The following is a 13086-nucleotide window of genomic DNA, read 5'->3' on the forward strand; positions in this document are numbered from 1 at the left end:
GAATTCCTTGAAATCCGGTGTAACAATGACCAACACAAAGGTCGGGGGGGTCTCTTTGTCCTATATCTTGCCTCGAATTTGGTTACTAGTTAAAGATCGCATCAAGCAGCAACCGCAGGGGTGGCATACTTATCTTCCGCTCAAAGTCTGATCGGTTTTCTTGCCACTCAGCGCGTATCTTTCCTCTAGTACTATGAAAGCAGTAATTAATTACTCAATTGTGTAGATAGACAGATGCAATGCAATCTCTTTAATTTTTTGTCGGAGGAAAAGAACGTGAAAAGGGAACTTGTTTCTGAGTGGGAGGAAGACACGTGGCCAGTGACTTGGGATGGAATGATCAATTTGACAGCCAAAACGATAACCGGGAACAGATCCAAAACCATTCTCAGTCACTGTGGCATGGCCAGATCAACTATTTCGAATTTTATGGCTTCTGACTAACGCCCCCTGACGTTTGACCGCCTAGTATTTTCGAACTCCCAGCAACAAATTTGGCGTTGAACAGTGGTTTCGGTCATTTATTGATATAAAGATTTCGCATTTTTTATAGAACGCGTTGACTACTTTTTTCGTTAAAATATAGCAAGCTCATACCTCAAACTTTAAAAGTGCACCAGTTGCAGAGGAACAGAACGATTAATTTCGGAATAGGGCCTAATTAATCTCCATGGAAATTTGTCTGTTTGTGAAAACTCCCCACATTGCGCGTTGTTTCGTCGAGGCCATTTGCCCACCTAAATTCTGCTCTTTGCATTTTTTTCTTTTTTGGCCCCTTTAAACGTATGATTTTAAGGGCAATGAAGGTTGATATTGTTTCTGCGTTTCCAAGAGACAGGGATCAAAGCACTCATCCATATTTAATTCACAACCATTAAACGTTGCTTGAGACTTGACTCCGAGGTATCCCAGATTAGTGGACTTCAGCCCCTTCCCTCATTCCTTTTCGGTTTTCCCCCCTTTTCCTTGTTTTAGCTTTTATTTTCATTATTTTTTACCTAGGGGAGCGTCCCCTTCCTCGATCCCCCAGCCACGCCCATGCACTTACATACTAAGACGTGGAAATCGGGAAAGACTGTTATGCGATTTCACTCCATCATGGTGTTCTAAAGCGAACAGTACAGGCAAACGTCGTGTGTGTGAGTTTGAACGTCGTGTTTGTGAATTTGAATGTCGCGTGTGTGAGTCTGAACGTCGTGTTTGTGAATTTGAACGTCGCGCGTGTGAATTTGAATGTCGTGTGTGTGAGTTTGAACGTCGTGTTTGTGGATTTGAATGTCGTGTGTGTGAGTCTGAACGTCGTGTTTGTGAATTTGAACGTCGCGCGTGTGAGTTTGAACGTCGTGTTTGTGAGTGGTCGGCTAATTTCATGGATCATTCTCATGATTTTTTTCCCTTGATAAAAACAGGATTACCAACCAAAATGTTCATGTGTTGTATATTGCTTGTGACTGGTGTTCAGCTGATGTTCGTTCATCATAAAATGACATGGATTTTTGGCTGGTAACCTTTTTCTTCTTCTTAGCAAGATGATAGTACTGTCCAAAGCAAATTTTTGAAATGGAGCCTGAAAGCTGACCTCTGATGACGCGCTTCCGGAACCCTTGGATAGGAAAAATAACGCGCAAATATTTTAGAATTTGTAATATTTTTTCATTTAATTTCTTGAAGAATCTTCAGAAATCCAACTCGGAAAAAAAGCTTTGGGAAGTTTTTGCTAGTATATTATTTTTATAGAAACTGAAAAATTAACTGACCTATCACTTCTGAATATCTAAAATGTATGAAGAACACTCCAATGTGGCCGTCTCGTACGCAGATGAACATTACGGTTTGAAATTTTGTTTGGTAGTCTGTGTGTAAAAGCCAAAATAAAACAGATCAAAACGTTTTTATTTAAAAGGTAATAAACTGAAAGCAATAGTCTACTTATACAAAAGATTCTAATATTTTATTGAACCTTTGCTGACAACGTCTGTGTTATGTGCATGAACAAGGAGACCTATAGGTGCGATATCACCTAACCTGAAGGGTCGTTGATGAAATTCATTTTTACCCATCTCCTGGTGATTTTTCCCAAATATTAGTTGAGGAAGATACAGTTAAAATTCCAACATGAGTGTTTCATGGGGTGGTTTAAATTAGGAATTATTCTTCCAAAAATTATCGAACGTGATAGGACGGCCCGGTGTAAAATTCCCACAGGCGGCGCGCGAGGATTCCGGAAGCTCGCTGCGTGACCTTTTACTTGGCTCAGCGCCTTGTGGCGTAAGACTACACACAGAACTGTCTTCACAAGTCTTGCTTGGGCCAGACACACACGACGTCTAGTACGACTCACAAATTGTGAGTTCCAACTCACACACACGACGTTTCAACTCACACTCAGCTTAAGAATATCATACAGAAGTACCGGCACTTTGAAGGGAAAACGACCATGTACTCTGCCGACCCCTTCTTACACCAGGCAACATGACGGTAAACTATTTTCACAATCAGGGAAACCAATCAGCTGGCGCGCTGGGTCTGAGGTATCCAAATTTATACACGAGCACTGCTCACGCACATATTCCGTCTGAAACAGCTAATGCGCCCTCTGTTTGTGCATGCCACAAAGGAACATCATCCCGGCAGTGCGACAAAGAGCAGGTAATATGGGAATACGCTTGAGGGTAACAGTTTGAAGAAAAGTCCATCTTACACGAGTGATTGATGTCAAACCGCCCCTGGCTATTCGCAGGGATTTTTGTGTCAGGCTATTTCGATCGACCGTGCCAAAACGAGCTGAGAAAAGAGTACAATTTCTCCGTGGCAGAGGAAAAGCACACGCTGATAAATTTGGGATATCACGGACGACAGCGTTGTTTGTTGCTGTTGTAAATTAATGAAAATGACCCTGTCCATGTTCTCTAAGGGGAAGGAAAGTGCTTTCTGTATACACCAATACCATACGTATCAGTGTAATATATGGCTTTTACATTTCTACCCTGTTTAAGTATTGTATTTATTTCCTGATGCCGTTTTGCCGGGACTTTGGCGACGTTTTCGTCATAGAAATCAACGTCCAATTAACAAACTATCAGATAGATTCAAATATTGTGTTTCAATATTCACCACTCCATGGGTTATCTATCATGATCAAGAAAAGGGTCAATCTCAAAGCAGTCCTGTTTTTTCTTCAGTTTTGTTGGAGTGAAAATTTACATTCCAAGTTGAATTCCATGGTCAGAATGAGTATAATCTGTCAAATCGTGGGCGGCTATTCATAACGCCCAAAGGGACAGTGATCCTCAGGGTCGAGGGATGGACCTTTGCTACAAGGGGCTTAATAAATAACACATGACAAACGACATCGTTGCGAAGCAATAATAACGGCGGTATCTCAAACGCTGGTACTTACAAGCCGGAAAGTCACCGGCCCCAGTGTCGCTTGGCAGGTGTATATACTTCACACCTTGGGTTGTTTTGTCTGGAGTTTTCACATTAAGCACACAGCCTTTGGGGTACAAACTTGCCCCCGCTGACATCATCAACGACACAGCATTTATCATGGAAGACTTTTTATGAGTGGGTTGAAATGGAGAGCAGTGGTGCAGAGCAAGGAGTGTATAGTTTCCCTTTAACTGATCACCTGTCAACTATAATGTGAAAAGAGCGTGGAATGAAAACTTAATCTTTCATGTATGCGCTATATAAGGAAGGAGACACTAAGTACACGCCCACCCGCCTGCTCAAAGCGCATACGAAATACCGTCCAGATAGTTCGAGGTTATCGGCGGTTGAGATGGGATCCAGTTACATTCGTCGCTCGTGCGCGTGCGACGCTTTTGACCAATATTTAGGGTACTTGGCCACCTTGGATTAATAACTCGAAACACCCTGTATTCCTCGTGGCGACAAGTTCGACACGACACCTTTACTCACGAGTTGATTTCTGGAACGAAAGTCAAACTCAGATTCGTCCTATTTTTAAGCACTCTGTCGCATGTAGGCCTATACGCCACTGGTTAGTATACGTGGTTCAGCACTTTGTGATAATACGATTTATGCCAAGAATATCTGGTTATTATGCTTGCTTTCCACTCGCTGAAATAAAATATATTGGTGTTCTATCACCCAGCATCAAATCAGTAGCGCGGCCGACAAAGCGAAATACGATTGCTTGAAGGCAGAAGGCGGCGACTCTATACCTGCAATGAAACTACAAGGTCTGGATAAGAAAATAACACCTGTTCTGTCGGTGTTTTAAAGGAAACGAGCAAAATAATTTCCTTCCCTGTCTGCAAGAGTGTTCCAGTGGTTTTTCATGTCTTATTCGTAAATTAATCATGGGGAAAAAGAAAGAGAGAGAGAAAAGAATATTGTTCTCCTAAACAACAATCAAAATACATGTACACTGTTGATAAATTCAGCATGCAACGTAAGAAAGCCCGTTCTTACATGGCTTTCTTGCCTCTATTTCAACGTATGCAGTTTCAACAGAAGAATATTCGACCGGCTGCATGCCTAACGTTCCGTAAAATATTGCAAGAATTGCACGTGTGCCTAACACCGATAATCATTTTCCTCATTCGTTGTGTCTCCAGCAAGATTTTGGTAATACGCAGTTGTTTCATTTTTCATAAGACAGTCAACTCGATGCAGACATCTTGAGCCGCTGCAGACTCAAGAACGGGGTGGGGAACGAAGGAGGGACACAGCTGATAAGCATTGATATCCACACTGGTGAGCTATATATATTATTATAGGTAGGTAGGTAGGGTGGGTGGGTGAGTGGGTGGGTGGGTGGGTGGTTGGGTGGGTGGTTGGGGGGGTGGTAGGGTTGGGGGGGTGGGTGGGTGGATGGGTAGGTAGGTAGGTAGGTAGGTAGGTAGGTAGGTATTTTTCTCACTGGATCGATATCAAAAGCAAAATCTGCGATTGCTTTATATTGCCTGGTTTAAAAAGCTGCATGCAAGTAAGTAAATGCTTCAGTATTAATGGGAGGCTTTGAAATGCTGGTGGCAGCAGACATGCTGGTCCTTTTCGTAGCACTGCGCTTGCTCGGAAATATGCGCGCATGCCCAGAAGTGCTACAAAGGACCAGTATGTTTGCCGCCACCAAGCCTCTCAAAATCTCCCATTCCAAAATAATTCACATCTGTATGCATGATCGCTACCCGTTTTTTTACTTCCTAGTGCCAGGCAATTTTAGGGCTTTGGTCATTATAAGCAAGTCAAGTGTATTTTGGCATGAAATAGGTACTTACAGAAAATGACTTCATGTCATCGCAAAAGAAAACATTGATAGTGTTCATTCCGCAAAGCGTCTTTTTCAAGTATTGCAAAATCAAATCTGGACTCTTCCATTTCACTTTAAAACCACTCAGCATTTGTTTTATATAACTGATATACAGATCCTTATTATTTGATTTTTTTAAGTAAATGTTAAATGATTTCAAATCACACAAATGGAGGTTCGGAAAAAAACGTTTTCAATATTCCAGAAATTATAACAAATCATGGAATCAATAATGTTTTCCAATAAAACCTTCCAAGGTTTGGTTGCCACTCTTTGAAATGCATGTCCTTTCTAATGCATGACAACTGCTCAGATACGTATCATATCAGCACATTGACGACACGGATATGAGACCAAGTGATTCTTAAGTTCCGTAAGTCTACAGATAATTTTATTTATTTATAAACATGATCATCCAATTAGCACCAAATACAGGATGATAATAAGTGAAGGAGACAACGAAGAAATGTTCAGTTTTAGAGGTGGGAGGAAAACCCCGGGTAAATGTTTCTGGGAATCCCACGGACTCAGGCAGGGAGTGAAAATCCAATCCACATGTGGACCGAGTCGGATGCCAACCCAGGCCCCTGGATGTGTAAGGCGTGGAAAGAAACACTGCACCAACCTTATTCCCCAAGGAATATTTATAAGTGCATTTGGTAAATGGTAAAAATAATTCATGAGCCTGGTGAAACGTTCTATCCAACGAGGCGAAGCACTATTTTTTTCTTAAAGAATGTGGCATTTCGATGAGCAATTATTAACTTTTAAATTGATGTTTCAACCTGGCGACCACAACCAATTTTTTTACTGCAAAGACACGAACGGTCGGAGATGGTCTAAGTTAACATACGAAAAGAAATAATCCCCCAAAATGCCCGCAGGAAACCCAACCTGGCATCTAAAAGCAACTTTTTTCACTGCAAAGACACGAACGGTCGGAGATGGTCTAAGTTAACATTACAAAAAGTAATCATCCCAAAAATGCCCGCAGGAAGTGAACGACGAAGAACATTCCATTGAAGCGTTAGTTTTTTTTCCATATAAAAAAACCTGTGTAAATCGAATGGCATGGATTCATTTATGCACAATGTGTCCATTTTCCTTCTCAGTCCTGAGTATAAATCGCGATAAGAAGTTGTCTAGTTGTAAATCAGTCAATGTCTCGACAGATGTTCCTGTCTGTCTTGCAGATTTGTTTATTTGTGTTAGATGCGTCAGCATATCTTATATACAAGTTCCAATATTTCCTCTTCTGTCAGAATGGTCCTCGCGTACATTAACGGAGGACTTTAATTTGGAGAAACACATTCGTGTCCGAAGCCACTGGTATAGGCCTGGTAGTGTGCAATGTTTGCCTGGTTCCCATCCCCGCATTATTTTCCTCGTTCTCCGGAAATGAAATAAGCTTACATGAAATTAGGCAGGAACCAGTCAATTGAAATAAAGTTCCAGTCAATAGGTACCGTGAGAAAGCAAGAATAATTAAATGATATGTAATCAACGATCCACCAATAAAATGGCGGGGATTTATGCAGGTATTTTGTACAATAAATACCATTTCCCATGGGCGATTCGGACGTTTAGAGCTCGTGCGTGTATCATAATGAATGTCACGTAATGTAAGCTCCACTCATCAAATGACAAGGGTCTGTGTGAAAAATAGAGAGTTGCACGATAGAAAAAAAAATTAGCTGGGTACAGAGAGATGTGACGCAGCCTTGCTGAAGCTGTCGCCCAGCAGTGGACTGAGAATATCTGACAGTGATACTCAATTATAATCAGGCATGGCAGTGATAATTGCGCTCTTCGAATAAGCAGAAGCCACGGCAGAAAAAATAAATGCAGAACAGAAGGAAAGATGTGCTTTCTCCTTATTGCCAACCAAACCGCATTCTGTTATCTTGCCACGTGAATACTAAGAAGTCGTGTGCTACTGTAAGGCTTATTAGCGCACAGAGGATTTGTCGTGTGTGGGGGGGGGCTCGGACTAGAATATACTCCCAAAATAGCTCGATGCTGAAGTCCCCTCCCCGCAGTCGCGCCGGGGGGGGGGCTTGGATTTACAGCTACATGTATATCCGAGCATGATCAGAGCTACTAGTAAATAAAGATGTTTTATCTTCGTTCTTCAAGCCCCCCCTTGGGTGCGCCACCCTGCATCTATGGAAGCCACGGTATAGCCTCTTTCCACACGAACGTGTTAATTTCTACCGGTCGTTGCCACGTTCGGACCCGCCCTAAAACCGACCAGTACTGCTGGAGCGGTGGACCACTTGACTGTATTTTCGAAGGGACGAGTGCTGGCAGGTATGTCCCCCAGAGGGGGTGGTTGCGAGGGCGAATCAAAGCTAAATTTTGGAAAAGATCTTAAACAAACTGCGTTTGTGCCAGAACGTTGCAGTGCGTAGTACAGCCTGGAGATGGACGAATGCAGCGAACTACAGAAATTAACACATCGGCTACATCAAGATGCTGACACTCGCAAGATCGGGACGACGAGCAGATTTTCAAGCCCAAACCACAATAGAAAAAATAATTGAGAAAAATATTAAACTTTGTGTTTCAATATTATACCCAAAGCCGCCATTATCGTATCAGTGTTTTCATGGCCTACTTTTATAATTCAACCTAAACTTTGCAACGAAACAATCGTAAACCCTAACAACGTACATTATTTTTAGCAAGGTTTTTTACACCTACATAGATTTAAATGGGAAGGGGGCATTTTATTTAATTCCCACAGATGTATAAAACAGCCATATGCCATGCATATACAGTATATTCGAAACAAGAAATAGCGTCTTGGTATCGACATGAAATAATTCACCTCCATATTCACTTTTCCAACATACCCCTTAAAACCTATCTTTGTATATGTCCCCACAAAACAAGTTCAAATGTTATTGAAGAGACACGGAGTTATTGCCAGCTAGATGCATTCAGGGGATACAATAACTCAGTCCTCTGCGTTTTATGAAAAAAACCACTCCTGCTCAATCTTAAAGGTTGCCAATAAACTCCCAAGAGCAATCCTCATCAACCAGAAACAACACTGATATGAGTTGATAGCACTGGACAGCACTCTCGAGCCAGTATTTCAAAGAGCAACGAGTCCAATAAGCTGTAGCCACCTGTACTTTTTTCTCAAGATGAAAGACGTCGGAGCGCCGTAAATCACTTCGAATCATGCCCACTTAGTACTGTCCTGTGTTTGGGGCAGCCCTTGTATATGTAGCGAGTACCAACCACCAGGCCCCATTTATTGCTTGATTGAAAAAAGGAAAAAAATGTTTCCGCCTGCGTCTAACCTGACTGAACGCTTGGACAGTATAGTCAAAAAATCGATAGCGAAGTTGTTTCTTACTTATCACGATGCCTGTCGAGCCTTAGGGCCTTTTTAATTCCAAAACAGGGCTTTATTCAAATATGCAATGCGGATTACGATGCTGCTGGTGAGCACTGTCACTCAGGAACTCAACATGCAGTCGACAGTGGTCCAACGAAACTCTAAGTACTGACGAAAGCGCAAAGGTACTGATGACAATAATACGGAGGAAGTATTGCATGCCGAAGGCAAATTAAAAATAGAACAATGAATGAGTTCAGTGCTGTCTGCAGCCTAGCTGGGCTGTGTCAACAAGTAGACTCAAAATGTGCCTACTGGAGACAGAAACACAGCGCATTTTGCTGGTCTAACCCATGGTCTGACAAACCAAGCGCTTGTTGCTTGTTCGAATATTCACTACGCTCAAAATATACTGGCATGTATGGACTGTAACGCGTACCAGCAATGAGAAAAGAAACACTACATGCTTCTCTGCTAGCCAGAACGAACGGGTTGGCCTGGCAGAAGTGACAAGAAACTTATCATAGTGACCCTAATGCAGCAATTAATGAACACTTAAAATACAAATCAAGGACCTGTTGGAAGCCACTGAAACGATTAGAACTGAGACTAAAAGGAGCCTCACGTATAGCTTACATCAAGGGGAACATTGTTTTTAATTGAAAAAGATAACGTTACTCACAGATGCTGAGTTTCCTCCGGTAACACCATTTGCTGTATGGATGTGATGTGCTCGCCGGAGCACTCCACACCATACGCCGGCACGGCCTCCTTGCTATACAGTGGGTTGCACATGCAGCCGGCCGGGCAAGGAACGTCCCGGTACCCGGTGTCCAGGTCCACCTCAGTCTCTGTGGGACCGTCATTGCCCACTCCCCATGTTGGGTTCTGGTCGTCGTCGCTGTCGTCGGCCAGCTCCGGTGCGGCGGACGGCACGCTCTCCTCCCCAGCGGAGGGGGTTCGCATCAGGCACAGGTACATCAAGAATACACGGTACGATGTCGAGGTTAACACTCGGGCTAACACCTTCATTGTAACGTTCACCTCAAACCAAGTTTTCAGTTTGAAAAACTACGAAAGTATTGGAATAGATCAACGTTAACCGATGGCCGGGTGTAATAACTCGTTCAGGACAAACATGTGCCTCGGCACGGAGTGATTACATGGAGCGCGTTCGGTTGCGCGTGACAACCTGGCGTGACAACCCTCACCGACTGAGCCGAGGAAATGCGACAGAGATGTCCACACAGTTCAATGTATTCGCTCAAATTCTGAGAGAAAAAGAAATGCGCATTAGTTATGCCATCAAGTCAGTGCCCGAGGTAGTCCAGTGGGTGGCATGTGCCTCTCTAAACCCTTCGTATAATGATACATCCAATCGTACAAGCTTCGCTTCTAAATCGGAGGCAATGCGATTGAAAGACATCGTCTAGGATGACTTCCCATAGGTAAGAGCTCCGTTACATTGCGTGACCTGTAGTTGAGCAGACTGACATTTTACCTTTATTTCGGCCACCCATCACTCGTGACAGAGGTCGGCCAATCAGAGCAAGGCCAAAATTATGAATATTTAAAGTTTACTTTTAACGAATGAAATGGAAGATTGTCAAGTCTCGTCTTAAGCACGTGACAGTAGGTGCCATTATTAACATATAAAACCATTTTAAGGAGTAAAACATTGTCTGCAAAAAAGAATTGCTTTTTTGAAATATTTAAATCCTTAAACATTGGAGACTTTCTTGAGAAAATGCAATTCTTACTTAGCTGGCTAAATAACTGGGGAACCTAACTAAATTAGAGCTGGGATATCCACATAAAGCCTGCTGTCATTAACATAATTGCGGTAAATTCGTAGGCATTGTCAATAAACACTGGTAAATTGCAAACCTTATGAGTATTTTCATGATAGCGTGGACTTGTTATTGTAGGGGCATCATTTCAAACCCCTGATTTGCTGAAACCTACTCGCTGTATAAACAGCTTCTCTATCTCTTTCTTCTCTCCGATTGTTTGGCTGGCTATTATGATACTCTTTGCTAATTTCAATTTATTTTCCTATCAGGCCCATATATTTTCATTCAGTGGCGTAAATTTGTGCCAGAGATTGGGGGATGGAAGTTGGCGGACGGGGAACTGTGGGGGATGACTTGCCTTGCCTTGCCATGGAAATTTGAAAAGCAGGAGGTGTGGCACAATAATATGACACGATATGGAGGCAATGTTCATGATACAGATGTAGGCCTACATCTGCAATGAGTATTACATTCCCACAGACTCGTACATCAGAACGGCATATTAATGTATTTTTCTAATTGTTCTCCACTTTGAAGTACTTCTGAATGTATTTTTATTGGGAAGTCCGGAATATTCTTCACAATCAGAGCGATTCTCATATCTCACCAGGAAAAAGTGGGGGATGATTGGCCCACCTCCCAGGCCCCCTCCGGGTCAAAAAGTGGTGAATATATACCCCCATCCCCCGTGATTTAAGCCATTATTTCTATTGCTTTTGGAGTGTCAAGGTACACCATCGCATGCGATGGAGAGTGTATTGCGGAGCAACTACAGGCCTGCTCCGCTCTGCCAAAGGATGTCGGTTTTGAGACTAACAGCTTGTTTGCACGCATAACATCTAGCGGTACGCTCACAAGCAGTATGAAATTACGCAGTCGTTGTGTAAATTAAAAGACTTTCTTTTCCCTCGGTATTTACATAATCCATCAATTTGAGACTACGGTATTTGGGAAGCAGAGAGTTTTCAAAATCAGAGGGAAATGGATTCAGTGAATATAAATAGTGGGCGATTTTCTCTGGAGATAAGTAAATCTGTAGATTACTACATGTATTAAGCAAAATGTCGGCACTCGTGCCTGTGACATTGCATGAACTCGTTCGCCAGCTTTTTTACACGTTTAGTTTGGGAACAGGTGTGCAAACAACTGTTTTGCCGAAATAGCATTCACGGATTAGGCCTATGTCCCTTTCTCAGCGTTGGGTGTTGCCTTCTTCGTACTACAAAAAAGAGTGATATTGGACGTATTTAAGATACTAAGCTATTTTCCCACTGTCTGCAGCCTACACTGTAAAAACGCTAGGAAATTTTTGTCCAACGTTGGGTACGAGGTGAATCGCTAAACTGTTCAACGAAAGATCAAAACACTGGGTAAATGAAGTAGAACAAATACTATTTTCTATAACCGGTGGGTGAAATGAAACAGGTTTGTTCACATATCAGGAAAGAATCAGTGACGTTAGGTAATCTGTTTGCCCAACAATTAGGCAATTCACCTGATACCTAACGTAGGGCAAAAATGTTGTTCGTCGTTTTTACAGTGTAGCAATGCACAATTGTGTTTTTTCCAGGGAAAAGCGAAAGCGATTATTGGGAATTTTTCGGGATCCCTCTCTTTAATCTTTTGTTCAAGTTTACCAACAGCCCCTCCCCCTCATTTTTTCATTTTTTCCACGGTTTCTTTGCGTTGCTGTTTGTCGTTCAGTGAATACCCTTGGCTCCTCCCTATTCTAGCTTCATATATCCAAATTTGAGGGTTTTTTTTCAATTTAGCCTTTTGCCTCTTCTTCTTTATTCACTGCAAAATCAGTGGAAATTGTGTACGCGTTTTCCAGAGAATCATGGACACATGATCAGCGAGTGTTGGCAAGTGACTCAGTGCGGCAAAATCAACCCCAGAGGAATTGGGCACGAGCCATGATTAAGAACGTGAAAAATGACTTGGCACTCATTTTTCACCGATGTGGAGATTTTTTCGACATTTGCAATGCGACCAATGCTTAAAAAAATCGATCTGAAATTTCACAAACAAGCATTTTGTGGCATTAAATTCAAGTTTAAGGGTCTTAATTTAGGCTTTGTAACCGTCTGGTATAAATAACTGAACGCAACGTTTGAAAAAAACGAGGATATTCACAGAAGTGTCAAATTACCTTTAGAGTATATCTCAATGAGATAAACAGACAAATCGCAAATGACAAGACGGTGACGTACCGGGCACTTTAATGCATAACGTGCATGACCACCACTCCATGATGAGACGCGCGTTTAGTTACACCGTAAGAAGGGTGCGTAAACGCTGTTTGCACCCACTTCTTTTACAAGTGGCCTTTAATCTACGACAAGTTTATTGAAACGAGTTTAGGACCGTGTTTAATAGACAGTTTCGGCATCCAAGTTAATTTGTTCATATCCGTACACGTATCCGCATGTTCTTATACGTACGCGGGTACGTATAAGGTTTCGAAACTTTAGTTTACGTCCGTACGTGATGATGCACGTAGCAACATCGGTGGCGCTGATTTCTTCAAAAACTAAATTCATTCACCCCAAATTTAACTCAAAGACATTGCTGTCCACACAAACGATACATCAAGTGTCGCGAAAGTGAGAATATTTTGGTTTTAGGGATGCAATTTGGGACTGATAATGTGGTGTGCAAAA

The 13086-nt window shown here is 42.2% G+C and overlaps 1 protein-coding gene across 1 annotated transcript in view; it reads right to left on the reverse strand.

Annotated features, from left to right (window-relative positions):
- Positions 1-10109, reverse strand: part of LOC110979502 (follicle-stimulating hormone receptor-like) — a 57655-nt gene extending 47546 nt beyond the window's left edge. Inside the window, exon 1 of the mRNA XM_022235347.2 lies at positions 9313-10109. Within this exon, the coding sequence (XP_022091039.2) occupies positions 9313-9662 (350 nt within the window). The 5' untranslated portion in view covers positions 9663-10109. The remainder of the gene's footprint in view (positions 1-9312) is intronic.
- Between the last annotated feature and the right edge of the window lie 2977 nt (positions 10110-13086).

This window comes from Acanthaster planci, linkage group LG01 (assembly GCF_054643075.1).
Source record: "Acanthaster planci isolate LZ-2023a linkage group LG01, COTS_SCS, whole genome shotgun sequence".
Classification (NCBI taxonomy): domain Eukaryota; kingdom Metazoa; phylum Echinodermata; class Asteroidea; order Valvatida; family Acanthasteridae; genus Acanthaster; species Acanthaster planci.